This window comes from Sceloporus undulatus, chromosome 3, assembly GCF_019175285.1.
Source record: "Sceloporus undulatus isolate JIND9_A2432 ecotype Alabama chromosome 3, SceUnd_v1.1, whole genome shotgun sequence".
NCBI classification, from domain to species: domain Eukaryota; kingdom Metazoa; phylum Chordata; class Lepidosauria; order Squamata; family Phrynosomatidae; genus Sceloporus; species Sceloporus undulatus.
Window position 1 is genome coordinate 178,639,527 of NC_056524.1, and position 23,191 is coordinate 178,662,717.

General features: G+C 40.6%; 1 protein-coding gene across 1 annotated transcript in view; it reads right to left on the reverse strand.

Moving 5' to 3' along the window:
- The window catches only part of ANKRD22 (ankyrin repeat domain 22), a 29,802-nt gene extending 14,752 nt beyond the window's left edge, over positions 1–15,050 (reverse strand). The window contains exon 1 of the mRNA XM_042459133.1: positions 14,853–15,050. Within this exon, the coding sequence (XP_042315067.1) occupies positions 14,853–14,873 (21 nt within the window). The 5' untranslated portion in view covers positions 14,874–15,050. The remainder of the gene's footprint in view (positions 1–14,852) is intronic.
- Between the last annotated feature and the right edge of the window lie 8,141 nt (positions 15,051–23,191).

Here is a 23,191-nt window from a genome sequence, read left to right on the forward strand (position 1 = left end):
CTTTTCATTTAGATGTATTTATTCGACTTATATCCCACCTTTCATTTGGATGAAAAATGTGATATAAATCAAACAAATAAATATATCCAATCAGCTCTCATTCAGCAAAAAAGAAGGAAAGCAAAGCAAAACTGGGAGCTGGAATAACTGCTGAAATGTGGCACATGGGTTTTCAGGCTCTCTAGCCCAGCTCTTTAGGTGCTGGAGACAGCAAAACAACTCGGGGAAGCAATTGTGAAATGATACATACATACATACATGGGAATGATGTATGAACTAATTATTCAATACATATACACTTCTCTAATAAAATAAATACATGAATATAAAGCCATGACAACAAATCCAGCATAAATGCTTTAGTGTATGTGTGTGTGCTGTTTGCCTTTAAGACTTTTTCTGACTTATGGCAATCCTAAGGCTATCATGGGATTTTCTTGGCAAGCTTCTTAAGAGATTTGTCATTACCATCCTCTTGGGCTGGGAAAATGTGACTTGCTGAAGGTCAGCCACTGGGTTTTCATGGCTAAGTGGGGGATTTGAACCCTGCTCTCCATGGTCATAGTCCAATGTTCAAACCACTGGACCACACCACACTAACCAACACAAGTGCTTTTAGAAGGCACAAGTATTAGTACCTTTGCCTGCCTTACATATGAGGAGAAACTGGAAGAGGACCATTATTAAAGATGTAGTCACAGCTTACATCCACAAGGTGGTGATAGTAGATTAGTCAAAGTCCAAACCCATTAACAAAAGCTGTGCAGTCATAGCTGATGATGAGATTTTAAGAACAAGAGAAATTCCATTTTAATTGTCAGTTCTGTTAGGTTTTCAATTGTACAGTGATTTTAGATGCAAGCCACTTTGAATCCCAATTTTGGGGGGAGGGGAGTGGGGTACAAATAAATAAATAAATAAATGATGATGATAATAAGAGACAAACTCGCTTCTTTTTGGAAAACGGTTTCAGCTGTGCTGCCCAGTGCAAAACAAAACAGTGAGATCTATGTGCTTTAGTGCAATGGTCTTCAAAGTGATGGTCCATGGACTGCTGCTGACAGCTGCTGGGCTCTGGAAATTTTCCAGGAAAGAAAGAAACCACTGTAGCCAGTGGGTACAAATATAATATCAGCAGCTGTCTTTGACACAGTGGGGGGAAATTGCTAGTCCCCCACATCATTAGCAGTGGTTTTTTTCCATAAATATTACTGGATCTTTAAGGGTTGAGCAGCTGGAGGAAAACAAAAACTCTGGCGTTCTATATGCAAACTAGTTTATCATGAGCAGGACTGGTAGTGGAACAGAGATGTGAGTGCAAGTATTCAGGTGAACAGGCTTGAAAAGCCACTGGAGATCTCTTTTGAAGGACATTGTTAATGCACCTGGATGCCTGAAGTAAAACATGGGTAATCAGAACCAGCTGGAGAGGCAAGTGAGGGGGAAATGACCTCTCTCCCACATGATGCATGATTTAATCCATTTCTGCTTTGCCATATATTCACCTGTGTTTTCCTGTAAGCCTACCTTGTCCTGTTTCTTCATATACCTTCCTGACTTTTTTTAAAAATCTACATAGAAATTAACATTTAGATCTGTCTTTTTTCTTATTTTATTCCCTCTCAAAATAATATTTCTAGGTATATTTTTTTCCAGTGAAACAACATATTGTTAAATGTATTCAGATTGGACTGGAACACTTGGGTGCGTGTGTGTGTGTGTACACCTTCAAGTTGCCTGTCACCTTATCATGACCCCATGAATTTCATAGAGTTTTCTTAAGCAAGGGGTTTTGCCAGTTCCTTCCATATATACTTTATAAGAAGTGTCAAGATACTTTCTGGTGTATTAGTTGTATTATTGAACTACACCCAAGAAAGCTAAGATGAAATCATAAAAGATCTCATAGCTAATTTATTAGCAACAGCATAGGTTGCTGTAGCAAGTACTGGAAACACTGCAATATTCCATCTGTTATAAAAGCCCTTTGAGAGTCTGGCTGTGACTCATATTGATAAATGGAGAGATTGGTGAACTTTGAGAATAACTGTACAATAGACAGCTTTGTATTGCTGTTGCTAAGTGAAACTGCGTTATTTTGTATTATGATGTTCCCCATAAATCTTCTCTATACAAAAGAAAAATGAAAGGTACACCTGAGATTCATTCTATTCTTTTAAAGTTTTTGAGGTTAGCTGTGCTTTTTCAAACAGCCTAGCCACATCCTCATCAAGATATATTCAGCAAGAAATCACAAGATGGGGCTAATGAGTTGTACAGTATTAGTTACTTCATTCAACATGGCCTTCACATCAGAGTAGATGTGAATTATTTTATCTGCAAGATAATTAGCAACAGGATCATGACAGGTCCAGAGATTCTAGCTGTAATTCCCTATTAAGAAGATTATTTCCCACAAACCTTTCGTAGGTTATACTCCAAAGATTTAACCCATATTCAAGCATTACATGCAGGAGGAAAAAGGGAAGGGTTATCCCTCCCCCCTCACAATTTCAATTGCCCTCTATATGTGAAGGGCATCTTTCTAAGGAGGGTCTCAGTCACTTTCGATTCCTGATGACGAATTGGTGATGGGAAAGTATTTTCTTCTTTCCAGTTGCAGAATAAGCCTTTAAGTGTCTCCAGCCTGTATTTCTGAGATTCATCCCATTTCATTTAGTCATAAACCCAAATACTTCATTGTTGCAAGCTCTTTATTATATTTGGGAGATTGTGTGATGTCATGGAAATTTGTTGTATGTTGTTTAAATATGGTTTAATTTACTATATGTAAAGGCAGGTTAGTGTGTGTGTGTGTGTGTGTGTGTAATCTGGTTATCCCACCAATGGTAAACCCAATTCCAGGATGGTGGGATTGCATGCTCCTGTGGAGTAAGAGGCTATGCTGATGGTAGCGGTGCTGGTAATAGGGCCTATGGAATTCTGGGAATTGTAATGTTATGGCACCAGAGCAGAGCTAATCTGGCAGAGCTCTGGTGCCACAACAAACTACAATTCCCAGAATTTCAACATTGGTCCATGGCAGTTAAAATGCTGTCAAATTGGATTATCTGTGCCATGTGGCTGCAGCCAAGGAGAACTACTTTAATAATGCAGATAAACAGAAGATGACAACAAAAAAAGAATAACAAGAGACCTCTTTCACAGGAGCTGAAAAATCAAAGGAAAATTTAAACCAAGAGTGGAGATGGTTTTCAACCAGCAGGCAAACACATATTTGACCAAGTAGAAATAAAAAGACAATGGAAACAATACACTGAAAAACTGTATAAATGAGATGAAAAGATGACAGATCCATTTAAGAAAGAACCATTTGAAAATGATCCTACAATTTTAGAAAGTGAATTGGAAGCTGCCCCCAGAGCACTTGGAGAAGTAAATCACCAGGAACAGATAGCATACCAAAACAACTTCTTCAAGCTACAGAGATAGAATATATCCCAGTTCGAATTAAAATCTGTCATCAAATGTGGAAAACAAATACAGGCCTACTACAGTTGGCCCTCCATATCCACAGATAATTTACCAATGGACTCAAGCATCCACAGCTTGGAAATATTTTTTAAAAGTATACATTCCAAACAGCAAACCTCAGTTTTGCCACTGTATTTAATGGGACTTGAGTATCCATGGATTTTGGTATCCACGGGGGGGCCTGGAACCAAATTCCAGAGGATAACAAGGGGCCACTGTAATTGGAAATCCTCAATATACATTCCAGTCTCCAAAAGAAACCAAGTGTAAAGATCCCAAAAGTGTAAAGAGTTAGGAAACCAAGTGTAAAGATCCATGCCTTACAAAAGTTGGGATCTTCTATCCCATACTATCTCCTATTTCTATGTGTGGTTTGTATGTATGTATGTATGTATGTATGGTTTTGAAAGCTGGATAGTTAAGAAATCTGATAGGAAGAAAATCAACTCATTTGAAATGCGATACTGAAGAAGTGTTTTACAGATGGCATGGACTGCTAAAAAAACAAATAAATGGATCTTAGAGCAAATCCAGCCTGAACTCTCCTTATAAGCCAAGATGAGTAAATTGAGACAGTCATGAGAAAACATGATTCACTAGAAAAGACAACAATTCTTGGTAAGATACAAAACAATAGGAAAAGAGGAAGAGCACATCACAGTTGACTAAACTTGGTCAAGGAAGATAGAGTGATTTGGAAGTTATTCATTCATGGGGGTCACCATAAATCAAAGTCAATTTGATGCCACTCAACAACAAAATTTATTATGTATGCCTCTCCTAGAAACACCAGGGACCAGCAGAGAGACTCTGGAGACACAGGAGCCTAGCTGTCTCTCCCCTCCCCCCTCCAATGGTCCTAGATTGTAATGCTTTAAGATTGTATAATGTTTATATTGTTTTTTAGGGTTGGGATGGGGGATTGAGAATCGGGATTATTTTCTTTTTTACTTTGTTAATTTTATTGCTGCTGTGAATTGCTATTGTATTTTTTGCTATTTATTGCTATTGTGAATTGTATTATTTTATTGTTATTGTTCATTTGCTTTGTACCTTCTTTACTGTTGTAACCCACCCTGATTCCTTGTGATTGGGTGAACTGTAAATAAAACATCATTATTATTATATGTGTATTAGAAGTAGTAAGGTAAGGAGCTGTTGGGGGGGGTGAAAGAATGGAACATTGAATGAGTGACAAATATCTGAGAGGATTTGATTAATGCTGATCAATGACAGTTGAGATGAGAGTTGAAATAGACAGATGTAGAGAAAGTAGTAAGGAGTGAAAGCAGGATTAGGGTTAAGACAGTTAGGCCCGAGACAGACAGGCAGGAGATTTGGGAGTGCATACCAATCACACATTCCCAAACCCTAGTCCGTACGGACGCTGGCATCATGGCAGCCTCCCATCTGCATGGGGGCCACAAATGATGACGCAAATGCAGTACTGCATATGTATGTCGGAGCGGCACGCTTGCATCATTGATGTGCCTATGTGTGCCAAAAAGAACCTGCTTTTGGCAGGTTCTTTTTGGTGTGGAAGGTGCCGATGCAGTTTGGCTGCTGCTGGCTGCCTCAGGAGCAAAATCAGGTGGCTCCAGCCCACCCTTTTAGGGTGGTCTGTCGAGCCCCTCAATCAGTCAGGTTTAGTAATTAATGATGCAAAAGGACACCATGACAGAGTTAGGAAGCTCCAAGGGACCGTACCCACAAATTGTAGCTTCATGAGGGTCACACTGCCACTACAGCAGCAGGCACTGCTGCCAAAATTTGGTAGCAGCTACTACAGCTGGCTTGGGTAAAACAGAGACCCAAAGTACTGTCCTGTATCACAGAACCCTGCAGGGCAGAACATCTTATTTTTTTACTAAAGGAAAGAGTAAATATTGGTAGCAGGAGGTGTGTTAACACACAAACAGAATCTCTAATCTATTTTAATTACCCCGCACTAGCTGCAGCCACTTGAACCTGGGACCATGCTATGAGAGATTATATTTCTTTAGATCACAGTGATTCCATCTTCCCAACCCAATTGGTATGAGCTGATACTGTACAAAACTTCATCTGAACAAAATTAAGATACGCTAATTTTGTTCTTATTACCTAGCCAAATCACTGTACTAATAGACAGGTCAGCATGCTCATCCTTCAGATGTACCTAGACAGAGACATGGACAGCAGGATGTCAAAATGCTACACAATCAGATTTGTTTATATGATAATACTGAAGGCATACAACTGTATAATGAATAAATTCATAATGCCAGTCAACAGGTGTCGCGGCAAACAGGCTATTCTTTCCTTTTCTCAACTAGTCAAGATTCAGAGACAGACCATGCTACCTGAACAATCAAGGACTTTATCGCACAGGGCTCCTGGTACGCTACGAGAACGGTCGCAAAGGAGCCAGAAAGGGAATGGAATTAGTGGGGGAAGCATTTTACTGCACATAGAGTCCCTTGCTCATTCCGTTCCCTGCCCTTCCATTCCCAGTCCGTTCCAGAGAGGAGATTTTTGAGAACTGTTTTGAGCAGTTCTCAAAGATCTCCTCCTCTGGAATGGATGAGGAACGGATGGGGAATGGAACGAAAGGAGTGAGGGACTTGTGTGTGCGATAAAATGAGTCCCCCACTCGTCCCTCACTCATTCCAGGCCCCTTCCGTTCTGTTTTGAGAGTGGTCCCTGGGAGCCCTGTGCGATAAAGTTCCATGTTCATCAGGAATTCCCTTCTGTCTTTCAGCTGTTACACTAGTATCTTTGTCCTGCAACTTCTACCATTCAACTTCATTGAATGAGAATTCTGGTGTGTCCCACATCCCCATTGTGTTGATGAGATCCCTTTTTTGTGTGTCAGAGAAATGGAAATGTGTTGTTACATGAACTTTCCCTGTTCCAAAGCAGAGAAAGTTGTGGATAGATTCAGAACAAAGGCTTATTTTCCCCACAAATATGCCTCTTCTCTCATGTGACACACAATTTTGGAAATCAGTAGATTAAGAAGGTAATTGGCAACTACATTATACAAAAATATGAAACGTGAACATTTTTGTGATTTTTGTGGCTCTCTTGCTTACAAATAAATGTGCATTTAATGTTTGACATTACATATAAGTAATCTTCTTGTTGTTGTGTGCCTTCAAGTTGTTTCCAACTTAGGGTGACCCTAAGGCAAACCTATCATGGGGTTTTCTTGGCAGGATTTGTTCAGAGGTTTGCCGCTGCCTTCCCCTGAGGCTGAGAGCGTGTGACTTGCCCAAGTTCATCCAGTGGGTTTTCATGACCAAATGGTGAATTGAATCTTGATCTTCAGAATCACAGTCCAGCACTCAAACTACTACACCAAATGGCTCTCCCAAAATGTAATACATTATGAAAAAGCCAGGGCTACGTAGTCAAGTATACCTCTGAGATGCAGGGTACTAGACAGTATAATTACAAACTTTTTTTTTTAGAAAAGAAATGAAATTAATTTTAAAGATCAACAACATAAGCCAAAAAAAATCATCATTGTATTAAAGTTTCAGCAAGGACATTCACCAATTTACCATCTGGAAAATGAGAAAAGATGATACAATCAAGTTGCAGTTCAGCCTACTGCATCTACTGCTAAAAGACAAATAGTTCCTGTCAGTAAAATCCAGGTATTGACAACTCTGGCTCTGTTTCATATTGAATCATCAGAATGATTCACTCAAGGTCCCCCCACCTTTTATCTCATTATACATAGACATTCTATGAAGCTGAATGGTAGAAGTTGCAGGACAGATAAAAGCAAGTATTTCTTCACACACTAGTTAAAAATAGCATGGAATTTTAACTAGTGTGTGAACAAATGCTTCCTTTTGCCTATCAACAACACTTACTAGGGAGCATGGGAAGACCAGGGTTCGAATCCCATCTTGGTCAAGCAAACCCACTGGGTGACAATGGGCAAATCATATTCTCGGAACCTCAGAGGATGGCAATGTCAAAACCCCTCTGAACAAAACCTGTTAAGAGAACCCCATGATACATTTGCCTTAGGGTGACATAAATTGGAAACGACTTGAAGGCACACAACAACAACCAGGTTGCAGCTTTCTGACAGGTTTCTCTATCTAGCTACTGTGGGAACAGAATACTGGACTAAGATAGTCATTTTTTGTTTGTTTGTTTGTTTGGTAATCCAGTACCATTCTATCTATGTTATCCCAAGAGAGTAATATATGACTTTGTAGCAGAGGTAATGAAGATGGGTTTACACACACAATCTCACCATCAATATATATTTAATGTCCACATACCCCTACTCTTTCTCCCAGAGATGTCCTAAAGGATTTTTCTGCTTACGGCTAAAAAAAAAATTGTTGGTGCCTACACAAGCCAGTTGGATTAGCCATGAAACTTGCTTTAACAATATTAACAGAAAAACATCCTCCTCATCACCTGAGGGCAGCAGGCTGGCATAGTGGGCATCAAAGAGCAGGCACATTAAGTATCCAACAGAGAAGAAAATATAGGCGGGTTACAGACCGCCATTAAAGTACGGAGTCAGTCTGTACAAGGGTTAGGAAGGTGCGGTGCTTCCGCACCCCCCTAACCCTAGTACGGACTGAGTCCGTACAAAATGGCGGCTCCCTTCCACAGGGGGCCGGCATGACGTCACGACCGCGCCGCCTCTATACGTGGGCGGCACGGACATGACGTCGTCGGTCCCCGCCAGGGCGCTTAGTGCACCCTTTCTGGCGGACCAGGAAGGAGCTCCGTTTCGGAGCTCCTTCCTGGTTTGCAGCGCTGCTTTGCGTCACTGGGCGCAGCCGTCAGACGGTGCACCCAGCGAAGCAAGGGAGAAAAGGGGCCAAGCGGCCCCTTTCTTCCCCCTGCCCCGCCGCCACGGGGTGTCCTTGGGGGCTTGAACGCCCCAGGACCCCCTTTTCAGGCTGTGGGGCAGCGCTTTTGCTGCTTGCCCGCAGCCTGAAAAGCGGCGGACGGGGCCCGCGGCGGCTGTGGTCTGACATCTGAGGCCCCGAACACCGGGAAAGGGGCGGTACAGCCCGCCCCAAATAGGCGTGTCTGTTAACCCCGCCATAGTGGGCTGCTGGTACTGTCCCTGCCCTTCTATATATTACTCTGTCCCCTTTTTTTTGAGGCTTGCTGCTTTTCTCTAACCTCTTGACACCGCCATCCTAGTCTTTTGGGAAGCAACATACACATCCCAAACATCATTCGTAGGGTGGAAGGGACATACCGTTGTCCATATGCATTACTATTTTTCTTTCTTTTTTCCCTCTTACCTGCTGAATAAAATTAGCTATATACTGGATATATCATAAAACAACATGTCTCATGGGAAAATGATAATGCTTGGCAAAATGGAAGGAGTAGGAAAAGATGGAGAGCAATTACAGTATTATGATGATGACAGCAATGATAATAGAATTCAGAGTCATAGCAGTGAGGTTAGGAGCTTATCAGATGAACTTTAAAATCAGATCAAGTGTCTCGGGCTGCAGCTGGGACGTGGGATGGAGGTGGGGTTATCACATGCTAAATAGCCACTTCCATCACCCTGGTCCAAGCTGGGACCCAGGGTGAGGGTGGATGGCAATTAGATGGCGATTTAACATACGATAATCCCCGCTTCCATCCCGCGTCCAGCTGCAAGCCCAGGACGTCTATCCAGTTATAAAGTTCATTTGATAAGCTCCTTAGTCTGGAATATCAGTATGCAGTGAACAATGATAATGATCTTTATCCACACACACATATATACATACACACAAACTGATTTTGCAAGATGTGATTCAGGGTTTTGATAACAGCCTATAGAGGTTTCTCATTCATAAAGTCACCATACATCAAAGCTAACTGGATGGCAAACAACAGCAGCAGCAACAACAAAATAGGCTGACAGACAAAATAACTCTATTTTATTGATTCCATTCTATGCAAGAGCTCTATGCCTTTAACAGCACTAAATTCTCAAAATCATCATATTATTTATTCATCGGTGTCAGATACCAAAGAGTACACATACTGGAAAAGGCATCTATATGGATTCATGTTATTCTACTCCATTACGAGAACAGAAAATAATGTTTTACTTCTAGAGGCCAAACAATCTGGGATAATGCCTTCCAGTACACAACTATTTGTGCTAACTTTAGTTTAGTAGTATCACGAAGTCCTGATAAGATTAATATACATACATGGCAAGGAACAGAAAATAACTGGCACTTTCCAGGTCACATATGAAAAGGATGTCAGAAAGAAATGCCATAGATAGGTCTAGAGTTTTTGTTATTTATTTATTTATTTTTATATTTTTGGTCACTTTCTTACAAATAGGAAATGGGTTGTGATTGGATAGGAATGGTGATCGTTCTAAGCCTGTTGTTGTTGTGTGCCTTCAAGTCATTTCCGACATATGGTGACCCTTAGGCAGACCTATCATAGGGTTTTCTTGGCAAGTTTCTTCAAAGGGAATTTGCCATTGCCATCCTCTGAGGCTGAGACAGTGTGACTTGCCCAAGATCATCCAGTGGGTTTCCATAGCCAAGCCAGGATCTGAACCCTGGTCTCCCAGTGTCCTAGTCATTAGGCCATGCTGGCCTTCAGTTCTGAGCCTATCCCAACCCTGAGTGCACACTTCAGGAAATTCATGTGAAGAGATTCTCCTCTGTGTACCACCAGTAGGACCATTACATTACCAGAGGACATGAGAACAAGCCTTGGCCCCCCATGATGCCCCAGTTCTGAAATATGCTCCCCTTGGAACCCTTATTGGTATTAATGATGTCTTCATTCCAGCACCAAGTAAAAACATGACTCTTTATTTAAGCCTTTGGGGCCTAAGTGGTTTTTATACAAATGTGCACATGTGCATGGTTTTTAATCGCTTTAAATTGTTTTAACTGGCTTTAAATTACCTTGCTACAACTTGTTAAATTATTTAAAGTGCTTTTCATTTGTTTGCTTTTTACTGTTTTAAATTGATTAGACTGATTTTGTTGTACACCATCCTAAGATCCTATGATATAAAGGAAGATTAATATGTAGGTCAATCAATGAATAAAATTCAGCAACCATATGCTGGCTGCATGCAGAGAGGGCATCTGTTAATAATTTCAAAACTGGAACATTAATAGAAGAGGCTTAACATATATTGTTAAGCACTAGTGAGCTCAAAAACCTAACATTAAAAATGAAGAGGTAATGTACTGTATTGCTGTGGGGTAGGAAAAATTGCATATAACACTTGGGTTGACACAATTGCCTGAAAATGGGAAGTGCACTTTACAGAATTTTAAGTTGTCATTCCAAATTGGTACTTTCCTGCTATGTACCAATGCCACAATTGGATTTCTGGGTGGGAGTAGTAGAATTTATAATCTAATGTACCCAGAAAGTGCCCAGCTGAGAAAGCTTTGTGCAACTGGGTTGCTGAGGCATTAATTTTTACTACTCACCTGCTCCTTTTCTTCTCTTCACCCATAGCTGTCCCAGCAACATGTATGCTATATACACACCCTTCAAAACACCATGGATTGTTTGAGAGAGAATGGCATAAAATTTGAAAAAGTGCTGTCAAAATTCCATTTAAAAATGTTACTCATTCCATATGTTGTTACTACTAATTGTGTTACTCTTGAAATGTTACCCCTGTTATACCATTCTGCTGCTGCTGCAGCAGCTGCTGCTGTTGTTGTTGTGCGTCTTCAAGTCATTTCTGACTTCCAGTGACCCTAAGGTGAATCTATCATGGGAAAAACTTTTCAGAGAATGTTTGCCATTGCTTTCCTCTGAGGCTAAAAGCATGTGACTTACCCAAGGTCACCCAGTGGGTTTCTGGTCAAGCTGGGAATCAAACCCTGGTCTCCAGAGGTGTAATCCAACATTCAAACCACTACACCACACTGCCTCTCTATACCATCTTTAAAGATAAAGGTAGTACCTTGCCATGAATGTCTAGTTGCAACCAGCTGTAGGGGGTGGTGCTCATGTCCGTTACTAAGTGGAAGAACTAGCATTATCCGAAGACAACTCTGATGGTCATGTGGCCAGCATGACTACACAGAATGCTGTTACCTTCCCACAGAAGTAGTACCTATCTATTTACTTGCATTTGCATACTTTCTAACTTCTAGGTTGGAAGAAGCTGGGACTAGTGACAGGAGCTCACCCATCATGGAGCCCTCGGGCTTCGAACTGCCAACCTTCTGATCTTCCAGTCATCAGAATTGGTGTCTTAACCACTAAGCCACTGCATCCCTGATGATACCATCTTTACTCTCCCAAAAAAGTATCTCATGCAAGAATTTGTATTACTTTAATCAATTATTTCTCTGGCCCCAACCAGCATTAGACCTCTATGCCTTGCCTTCTGTACAAGGCCCATCCTGTGGGATTCAGTACAGCCGGTGAAACTGGTTGGTTTGAGACAAAATCAGCTTTTTAAAAACCTGAAACTGACTGGCAGGATTTTGCCCTGTTTGTGCTGACTTGATAAGAGGGTGGGATATAAGAATGGGCACTAACATCCAAAATTAGATTGCTCCCAAAAGTAGGGCAATGTGGGGTAGAGATTAGGAAACCACTCTTCTGTAACTATCCTGAGGGATTTTTATTATAAAGGGGAACTCCCTAGGCTTGCAAAGTTCCAAGGCTGTGGAATTTGCACAGAAAGAAACCTTTTTAAGGCAAGTCTGGAGTACACTGTCAAAGTCATGGAGCTGGGTGGGGGAACGTTGGACTAAGAGAAGCTCCCTCGACAAAAAAGTATCTTGAATGGATGCAAGCGGGAGACATACTCCTTGGACCATATGTGCTGATAAGGAGCATGTTACTCAATAACCCCTTCCTCATTCTATTCCCATCAGGGACGTAGCTAGGATTTTAGGAAGGGGGGGGGCCAGACCCCAAGAACCCCCCCCCCTTGGCTACATCCCTGTTCCCATGCTGGCTCCACTTGCAGACCTTGTAATGAGGCACATCATGTTGTGTGGCTCACTTCAAACCTGGGTCTTCTAAGTGGGACACAATGCACAAAAAAAATTAATATTCATCTTTCTGGAGTTGTTTGGCTTTCAATCCAATAGCGATTGGTCAGCACAGATCTCAAGAGTTGTATCTGCAAAGCAGAAATAAGGCAGTTTGGCACCACTTTAACTGCCATGGCTCAATACTATGGAGTTTTGGGTGCTGTAATTTTGTGAGCTATCTCTGCGAAAGACCTCTTGTGTCACAACAAACGACAAACCTTGAGATTCCATAGGATGGAGCCGTGGTAATTAAAGCGGGGTCAAACTGTATTAATTCTGCAGTGCAGATGCAGGCCAGGGTGAAAACTTGCTGGGATGGTGGCTGCTCCTCCTCTCTTTGAACTATTTTAATTCAAGTTTCACACCACCAACTGCATGATAGGATTACAGTAGATGCATAACTGGTTAGTACTGATGTTGAATAAAATCAGGAACAGTTGCCTGCATTTATTTATTTTTCTCTTTTTTCCCTTTCTTTTTAGGCTGTTGTGTCTTTTTACTAGAATGTTAGCCTGAGGGCAAAAGCTATCTGAATTGATCTGTAAACTATTCTGGGAGTTTTTCTGAATAAAGAATGAGGTACAGATGTTGTGAGTGTATTCAAAAATTTCACTCTCGTGTCACTACACATGAAGAGACTTCAGTTAAAATAGAAAGTTACAGAGCATCTTATGAATACTGTATTTTTCTATGCCTACTTTTCTATACTGTAAAGAAATTTAGGCAAGTCACATTCTCTCATCTTCAGAGGAAGGTGAAGGCAAACATCTGAACAAATCCTGCCAAGAAAACCCCATAATAAGTTTGCCAAAAGTAGCCAGAAGCTGGAAATGACTTGAAGGCATACAACAGCAACAAAGGAGCATACTGCATTATAGAGGTGGGGTGAAAAGGCCTCCCCCAATTGGATAAAGAATACCTTCATTCTGTAACCTGGAACTCAACTCCATATTACATCTTTCCAAGCCCACACTGCAGAAAGTTTTCTTTTACATTTCAACAAAATGGGAGAGCCAAAGAACGGCACAAATAGATTAAACTGTCAAGAGGCCCAAATCACTGTCTGAAATGGAATGCAGTCCTACAAGTTTGTGGGCTCTTTTGTGTGCAAATACAACAGAACTGCCTCCTTCCTATTCACTTTTAACAAGGGTTCCCATTTTCCCAAGTGGTACAGTCCTGATAATGACATTTTTCAATGGGAAAACAGTACTTCCCAACTCCACAAGCAGCATAACAGTGCACCCCAGAAATGCAAACATCAATATGCTATTCTCTAAATTTTAAAATTAATTTGTATACTTTGGGACAGGAATATTCAGAGTGTCAATTAGCTAGTCCTTCATAATACTGCAAACTGCAATGAGTATGCTCAGTGCTCCTTCACCTGTTTGGGGAAGCAGAGAGGCTTTCTTTTAACTGATTTGTACCTCTGAACAATGTAGTATAGTGGTTTGGGCATTGGACTAGGACTCTGGAGACCATTGGATGACCTTGGGCAAGTCACACTTTCTCAGCCTCAGAGGAAGGACATGTCAAACCCCCTGTCAACAAATCTTGCCAGGAAAACCCCATGATAAATTCACATTAGGGTCAGCATAAGTCAGAAATGATTTTAAGGCGCACAACAACAACAATTGGGGCTTCCCTCAGTCAAAGCCTTCCTTCCCCCAGCCAAGCTGACACTTCTTTGTTGGCTCTCAGCGACCCTATTTTGGATCCAATTCTGTCAGCATTCAAACCACGTCACTTCAGAATCAAAATGGCTATTTCCAAATCTGTGAAGATCGTTTGATACAGAGTTGTACAACTCCTTAAATACACAACTAATAGTCTGTAACTCATACACACACACACACACACACACACACACACACACACACACACAGAGAGAGAGAGAGAGTGTAAATATTTAACAGCATATTTAATTATTCCACAGCTGTCTTACAGTTCCCCAAACTCAGCTTTGGCTATATGAAGGACAAAGAGAAATAATTTGTCACCAGTTTTGTATTTCTCATTAATAAGCATCTGGAAGTTGAGGACCATGAGGAAAAAAGAAGGAAAAAGTGTGTTCCAATTGCGATAAGCCACAATAAACCTTCCAATATCTCTTTCATGACTCTCGTCTAATTCAAAGTGTGAACATTTTTGGTTACTTGCAGTTACTCCCAGCCCCATTGAAAAATACAGTGTTTTAGATCTGATAGTATCTGAAAGATATATTGTTTTAGATCTGATAGAGGTTTGAATGATAGGTTTCAAATGCTTTAAAGCAAGCTCAGGTAACTTCCGGTTATAATGTAGTAGACAGCAATTTAGGAAATGGCTATTTACCTGTGAATATAGTATCCCCATAGCTTTCCTTTAGACTGCTGCTGGAATCCTTTCCTTCTTGGTGAAGCAGAAGGCACTTGACTTTCTGTCACCCTTCAGCTGGTTTAAATGTGATTACAATATAAGCTGCAAAACTCACTGCGAGCAGTAAAAAGGCTCAAGGATTGTACGTTTGCAACAAGTGCTTCCTATGTTTGCCTTAAGTGCTTTCTTAATCAGGCGCACTAAGAACTGTGTAATTTCAGAGGCCCAGCCCAGTGAGACAGAGGTGAGTGTCAGTTTACTAAAGGCTCACTACTTAGTGCAAGTTACAACAGAGAGAGGGTTGGTTCTCCTTCGTCAGTTTAGCAACATACATTAGCTGTTACTGGGGAGGAAGTTGTGAAACAACAGCAAGAGATGAATTGGGACTTGTCCATTTTTTAAAAGTTATCTTTAGAGACAGCTTCCCACTGTGAGTGAGCGAACTTGTAAAACCAGAATTGGCAGAATTATTACATTACCTTTCCAACAGTTTATTGGCAGCAACAGAATGCATTTGAATAACTAAAATAACAACAACAACAAAATAACAACACACATACCTCTACACATATAACTAGCAATTATAAAATGTCCACACACTTCATTGTGACAGTGTGCAGAAACAGACTGGGTTGCCTTTACTGCCAGGTGTTTTACTTAACAATTCATCTCCTGTGCCTTGTTACTATTGTCGGCAATGTCAGCTTTGTGAGTTTCTTTTTGAGTCACACTTTTTGGCTGTCCAGTTTCACTGTGTGACTAGCACAGAGTGGTAAAGCATCCAGCAATATCATAAAGCATTTATAGACTTGTAGAACAAGTTCAGCTATCTTGTTCTTGTCCATTTGCACATGCTGGCTCAAAGCCCTTTAACCGATTTTTCCCCGGGATGCAAAGAGCCCCTTTTATTTCTCCTTCTTCAGAACATGATTCAAAGTGCTTTCCATCTTCCTGTGAATAAATCTGGAAAGGCCTCATTTGACAGCAAGATGGAAGAATAGAAAAGAGATACACTTTTTCTTGTTATTTGCTGCCAAGTGAAGGACAATTTATTATTTAGCCCCAGAGCCATATTAGATTCTCCTTTTTCACAAGCCACCTTTGATATATGACATCCCTAAAGCCTTGGACATGAACTACTCTGCTCAAGTCTTGCAGTGTCAGGAACGTGGCTTCCTTTATTGAACCAGTCCACTTGTCATGCAGCCTTCCACTTTTCCTGCTGCCTTCCACATTACTGAACATATTGCCTTTTCCTTTTTTAAAAATATTAAAATATTTTATTATTAAAACAATCCAATACAAACATTAACATACAAATATTAACGTACACACTATTACATATATTCCTTATCTATAAATTCTCTTATATTGTCTTTTCCAATGAGTCACATCATCTCATGATATGCCCAAAGTACAAATATTTTTGTGGTTATCGATAAACTCAAATAAAAATATATTTTTAAAAATGATATGTGCAAAGTACAACAGCCTCAGTCTAGTCATCTAGGCTTTTAGTGAGAATCCAGGCCTAATTTGCTCTCAGATTCCATCAGCTTTTTAGCAGTCCAGCCCAAAAATTTCAAATGAGTGGCTTTTTTGCTGTCCAGTTTTCACTGTCATATATAGAAATCTGGTTTGCTAGCACAAAGTCGATTTATCTTATTTTACTATGTCTGGCCCAGTTATGCAAGTGGTGTCCAAGCATATGATCCGAACTAACCTTCTGCCCTCTAGATGCTTCAGACTCCAAGACCTATTAACCTTAAGAAATGGCTATGCTAGCTGAACCTGATAAGAATTGTAGGTAAGCACTAGGTTAAGGAAAACTCAAGAGATTCTGGATACACAGCAAATTCTGTTCATTCAGAATGACACAAGGACCTGCTGTGTCATATTCTTCCAGGGCATGGAAAGAAGGTGTATAGGTATGGGATGACATGTAAATCAACTCTTCTGTTTTCTTTTTGTTGTTCCTGAAAAGCAGGAAGTGCCTCGGTTCTGTCATCTGGATTCCCCAAAAAAGTAACAGAAAGAACATGATTTATTGTCTTATTTTTTATCAGTGTGGAGAATGAGATGATGTATCACTAAAATAGACAGGCTTGTAGGGCGTTGGTAAAAACATTTATTGTTTCTGGGTCATCTGGCCCAGTTAAGTGATGTGTCTCTTAATAATTTGTTCCTCTCATAATAGTGTAACAAGGGCAGGTTCCACGGACGCCCCTAACCCTAGTACGTGCCGAGCACGTACAAAATGGTGGCACCCATTCTACATAGGCGCCGCCATTTTGACATAGCGGACATTTAGCATCTGCACATCGCGGTGCAGAAATGCCACAAGTGCGCCATTGGCGCCTTGCGGCGTCATAACCACACCGCAAAAAGAACCCGCTTTTTGCAGGTTCTTTTTGCTGCTTTGGGGAACCGTGCGGTTTGTCCACTGCGGTTCCCTGGCGCAGCAAACACGGGCGCTGGCAGAGCGCCCTTTTTGGGCACTTTGTAAAGCGCCAAGGACTCAATACACTGTTTTGTTTTATTTTGCCCAGTATGAAGAACAAGATGACATGCGGGTGGAGTTGTATGATATCTACAATCTTATTTTCCTGTAGGACTTGAGGAACACAGATATCCAGCTATGCAATATGGACCTACCATAATATCTCTTTCCTACAGTAAAGTTAAAAGCATACAATAAATCATTTCTAGATTTAAATCATCAAATTTGACATAAAGTAAAAGCAAAATCTGATGAAATTTCCTCTTCAAGAGGAAACAGTCGAGCAATATTGAAGAAAACTCATCAAACTTTTATAGGACTATTAATATTTCTCAATAAATTTCTGTATATGCTTTCTTTCTCGTTTCAGTAGGGTAGCAAACTAACTTGAAACAATGGTCTGACTTTTGTCTCTGCTTGGGAAAAATGTTTAGACATTTTCATGATAAATCAAGGAAGTTCAAGCTTCATGTTGGCATCATAACAATTGGTTGTCAGTCTAGTGAGCCAAACTCTAGATGTACCAAAGTAGCAATGGCAGGCAAGAGGTTAAGTTCTAATAAGGGCAACTTACCAAAGCTCCAAAAGCCCCATGAGGATGGTGAGATAATATAGTTCAATACAGGCAGCCAAGTTTTGAAGGGCAGCATTGTAGGGGAAATGTGAGAACTGAGGTTACTGGAGCTGGTAAGTAACCACCCTGACTGAGAAATTGCTCAGGTTGGCAACAGCTATGTAAGTCTATCTGGCCCGTTATTGGCTTCCCAGACCTCCTTTTCACACATTGCAGTTATAACCATGCTTGAGTTAGTACTCGAGAATAGCAAAGACCAGGAACTTGTGAAAACAAGAACATATCTCATGACAGAACCTATGAGCTTAACTGTGGATCCTGCAATCATGGGATAGGGGCTGTGTGGTCCCTCCAGATGAGGTTCAAATGCAGCTCTCACCATAATTTCTCACCATTGGCTGTGCTTAAATAGGGCAGATAGCAGATTAGGGCTGTACTTGATTAGGACAGTTATAGTTCAACTACATTTAGAAAATCTAGTTTTTCCCCACGCTGTGCTATCAGATTTCTTAGCTGAAACATGCTGGTAGTGCTTTACATCAACATACTGGGGGATATCCCAAAGCTGGGACTATCAATCTATATTCATTCAGAGATTGCACTCCTTACTCTTCATTGCAAATGTGCTCTCTCATGTAGATGTTACCACCTGGTACACAAAATGAGTGCCCTAAAATATTCCTTTTTTGTTGTTGTCTGTAGTTGTCCTGTAAGAAGGTACATACAGAGAAGGTAAATCATTCTGGAAAAGCATTATTTTAAAGAGTGTAAAAGTTGAACATCACCACCTGGTGTGAAGCTGTTGAATGACAATTTGTCATTTTGGAATGTCTAGAACTGAATAAAACCAGGAAGCAATGTATTGTCCAGTAAAGATCTCTTAAAAATTAGTAAACTACTGTAAGAAGTGCCTAATACATTAAGTAGCAAAATATGAGCTACATATATTTTGATGAAATTATGTTAAAGAGCACTCCATTTTGAAGCACCCGCTTACCATGTTATGCAGAAGACACTACAATATCAAATTATCATAACTTTTTCTACATTTTATAATATATTTACTCACAGTTAAGGTTATCACATTAGCTCAGTCTCTGCACACTAAAATGGACAGTAAAGCTGATGCTTTATGGCATGTACTCTGTGATTGGGAATGATGTTGTACAAAGTCAGAAATTGTGCTTGCTGTCAACTTAACCCTCCATGCAGCCATATTTTGCCATAGTCTTTTATGCCAGATGATATGAATTTTGATGGGGAAGGTGGCTGTCTAAGGCCAAAATGCCCCATGTTGTTCTGGAGCTGTATTGCCTTAGGAAATCTGTTATGCTTACTGTATTGTGAGAGGAATCCTCCTGTGAGCTAACAATATGGTCAACAACATGTTGTATCTTCCTTTTCGAAAGATTTCCCCACAAAATCAGGCCCATCCTAGCACTGACCAAAATCTACGCCTGTTACGACTGCCAAAATAAGCTGCTTCGGGCCTCTTGTGGAGGTATCCTATTAAGATGCATGCATCCTAAGAATCCGGAAGCGCACCAAAGCTGCCCTCCAGTGCTAGGAATGGAGTGTGGCTGGTGCGACCTCCGGACTCTTAGGACCCATGCATCATTAAATAGCATACCTCCAAAGAGACCCGAAGCACTTTATTTTGGCAGTCCTGTAACAGGCCCTAGTCATTGGGCTAGGTTGGAAAAGGAATTGTCATCGTCATCATCATCCTATTTATTAATGGTATTAATGTAAAATTAATCTACTGTACAAAAAAGGTGTTGATGGTGGGGTTGTGGAAAGGTGGGGGAAAGTGGGGATGGCTGTGTGTGGGTGTGTGGTGTGTGGGTATAAAATAACTATGGTGTGTATATATTGGACGTGCAAAGACAAAGTTGCCAGCCAAATTGTGATATAATTTTTTAAAATGTTCAATTGACTGAATAAAATTTTTAGAAGTGGTTTGATCATTGACAGGTTTGAAAGTTATGGCATCAATAAAACAATGTTATGTGTAAATAAATGAAATTAAACTTCAAAAAAACAATTACTTTTTTGAGCACATTTATCCTTTCTTCTTTCTTTCTGTAATATTCAACCTCAATAATCCACGATTCTTTTTTTGCTTTACTGTGAAACGTGCCAGAGATATCAAGTTACATTTTTAAAATAACAAACAAATCGCAACAACTACGACAGGCATCCAGTTTCCCAGTAAGCTGTCCTCCTCATTTCACATAGCAAGTGAATAGAGTTACTGGGGCAGTTTTAGGTTATGACTTTGGCACATGGCTGTAGGCATTCTTGTTTGGAAATACTTTGTACACCATGTCTCAGAAGGAAAACCTGTGCTGTGCTGCTAAGATTTTTTTCCTAACTACAGTAACAACTATGGGGGAACAACCTCGTTTCTTTTTTTGCTAGCAGTAACATGATCTAATTATATGTTAAGCTGCAAACTACACGTTGGCTTCATGGAATATTTGACTGTATTCAAATAATAGGTGTGTCGATACCTTTTTCTCAGCCCTTGCCTCTGAACTAGAAAACTAGCTCTGTGTATAAACCAGGAAAGAGAAGCACAAGCAACTTCTCATAATGGATTGCATTGAAACTACAACTTGAAATGAAGCGTAGGAGTATGTGTGTTGGAAAGGGAAACAGAAATAAGAGCCAAGCGTATTGTACTGATTTGAGTGTTGGCCTAGGGCTCTGGAGACCAGGGTTTTTGAATCCGGCACAGCCATAGAAAATCCCATGGATCCCTCGGGCAAAGTCACTTTCCTTAGCTTCAGAGGAAGGGGGAAGAAAATAAGAGCAATAGTATAGGGGGAAATAAATCATCTCTGATGAAGTAACTGGGGAACAGGTGTGGCAAAACAGGTAACTCCTTACAAGGATTTCATTATCAAGAAATCTAATGAGCTAGGAAGCCAAGCTACTTGTGTATTCTGTTTTGGTGTCAATTGACTTTCAAATATTGAAATGATCAACAATGGACGGAAGTCAAATACTTCATGGGAAGATGGTTACATGTAGTAGCATGTCCAATACAGCAACAGGATGCAAGGATACAGGCAGTCCTATTCATTTCATTAGACTGGATGAGTGGACTAATTTCATTCACGTATTCTGAGGATGACATGACCTGAGTGGTAGTTGGCGTGCGGCAGCCTTCCTTTTTCATTGTCCCAGGGGCATTTGTCTCTTCCAAACAGACCACTCTGACCAAAGGTTCTACTAGCCTTATACAAGTCAGGTTCCATAAGCACATGCCTCTCATATATAAACATATAGATTCCTTGCAGTCTTTCTAAATATGACTACACCCCTTTATTAATGTCATGGCAGGATTAGCAACCCTAATTCCTCCCAAACCCGATTTCTAGCTTCACTATGCATTGATAAATGTTCAATGCAGCCATGGTAGACTTGAAGGCACAACAGCAACAACAAACAAGATCAAATTATGATCTTGTCCTGCTGTCAAAGGACTCCCTGGGCCTAAAATTTCAGGAAAGTGATGAATTGCCCTGTGCCCTTGGAAGCTATTGGGGGCAAAATTATTTTTTATTTATTAGTGGGGGCAGGCAGCCTTCATATCTCTCCTATTGGGACCGGCTGTCCCTGGCCTCTATAGTGTGCGCCAGTTTGTTGCCACACCCTCATCTAATACAGTAGTTGCAAAAGGTGTGTTATATGATGAAAGAAAGATAGAAACTTTTTGATATAGTCGGGCAGCAAATTTGGAGCGTGAACTTACTTGTCAGTAATTGCTGAGCAAGGACGTTAACTATGCTCACTTCTCTCCATGCGATCAGATAATTATTTGGAGTACCTGGTTGTTCGATTCCTTATTGATATTTTTTTATGAAGACATGTGTCGCCGAGGTAGATGCGTCATAATCGTCACTTTCTGATGGCTGAAGGAGGCTAAGTGTTAGTGATTTTGAAAAAAATGTGTCAATTTATGACACAGACATCTTCTATTTGGAAGAGAGTGAAGCCCAAAAAAAGTAGGCTTACTGGAATTATCTTGCCAGACAAAATAGTCATCTGTTCCCCCTCACGTTTCTAAAGCACGGAGCAGTCATTGCAAATTTCAATGAAATGGACAGGCCGGATGCTGGAGTGGGCAAGATACTTGGCTTCTATTGAAAGTCAAAAGAAAATGACTGCCATTATTATAAGGATTATTCAAAATCTTTGTATAACCCCCTGCCCGGATATGGGGTATCAAGTGCTCTGATCGATAGAGTTACGTATGTACCACCGTTTTCTATGGCACTATGAAGTACAAGAACAACAACAAAAAACTAGTATACAAAAAAGCCAGTATTACCCACATTAATTCATATTGCAAATCAATGCTAGTTTAATGTGAATGGCCCTAGATGTTCTGGCCGATGTTTCTATAACTGGAGCTAATAATCAAGAGATAATGTTTTGATAGAATAGCAATAACATTTTACATCTATACGTACTGCTTCATACTGACTAAGCAGTCTCTAAGCGGTTTACAATCTGTAGCCAGTGGGCCCCAAACAACTGGGTACTCATTTTACTGACCTGTGAAAGGATGGAAGGCGAGTGTTGACCTTGGGAGCCCCTCAGGATCAAATTCCCAATGTTGTGGTTGCAGTACCGACATGTAACACTGCGCCATCAGGCTGATAGAATAAATATCAGATGTTAACATCTACTCCAGCTAAGGAGGACTTGTACGGTGGTGGTGGCCTTTCTATGACGGTGGGAGCTAATCAGTAGCCCTCCGATTTCTAGACTACAACTCCCATCAGTTCTTAGCATACCAGAGTGAGGAATGCTGAGAATTCTAGTCCAGGCACCAATCTGGAGTTTTACATGAAGCGTATCCCTTGTTCAGGAGAGAAAATGACTCGTTTGTAAAAAAGCATGACCTCAGGAGCACTGCCCTTGCAATTTCTCATTGCTTGAGGAAGTGCAGAATCTGTCTGTAGCCCACTAATAGCCATAGTGCAATGAGCTTGAGAGAATCATTCCATGTAAAATACCATTTTTTGCAGATGGCTTCAGTGTATGCAGCATTAAGTGGCTAAGAAATCTATAGAGGCAGTCATTTCCAGCATCTTACTGCTTGTGTTTTTATTTCATATGTCAGTTTTTTAGTCATTTCCCTAAACCTGCCGGGTGCAGGTGGTGAAACATGAGGTTTGAAAATTGAAACTTTTAAAATTCACTCCTATAACTACTGGTAGAATCCTG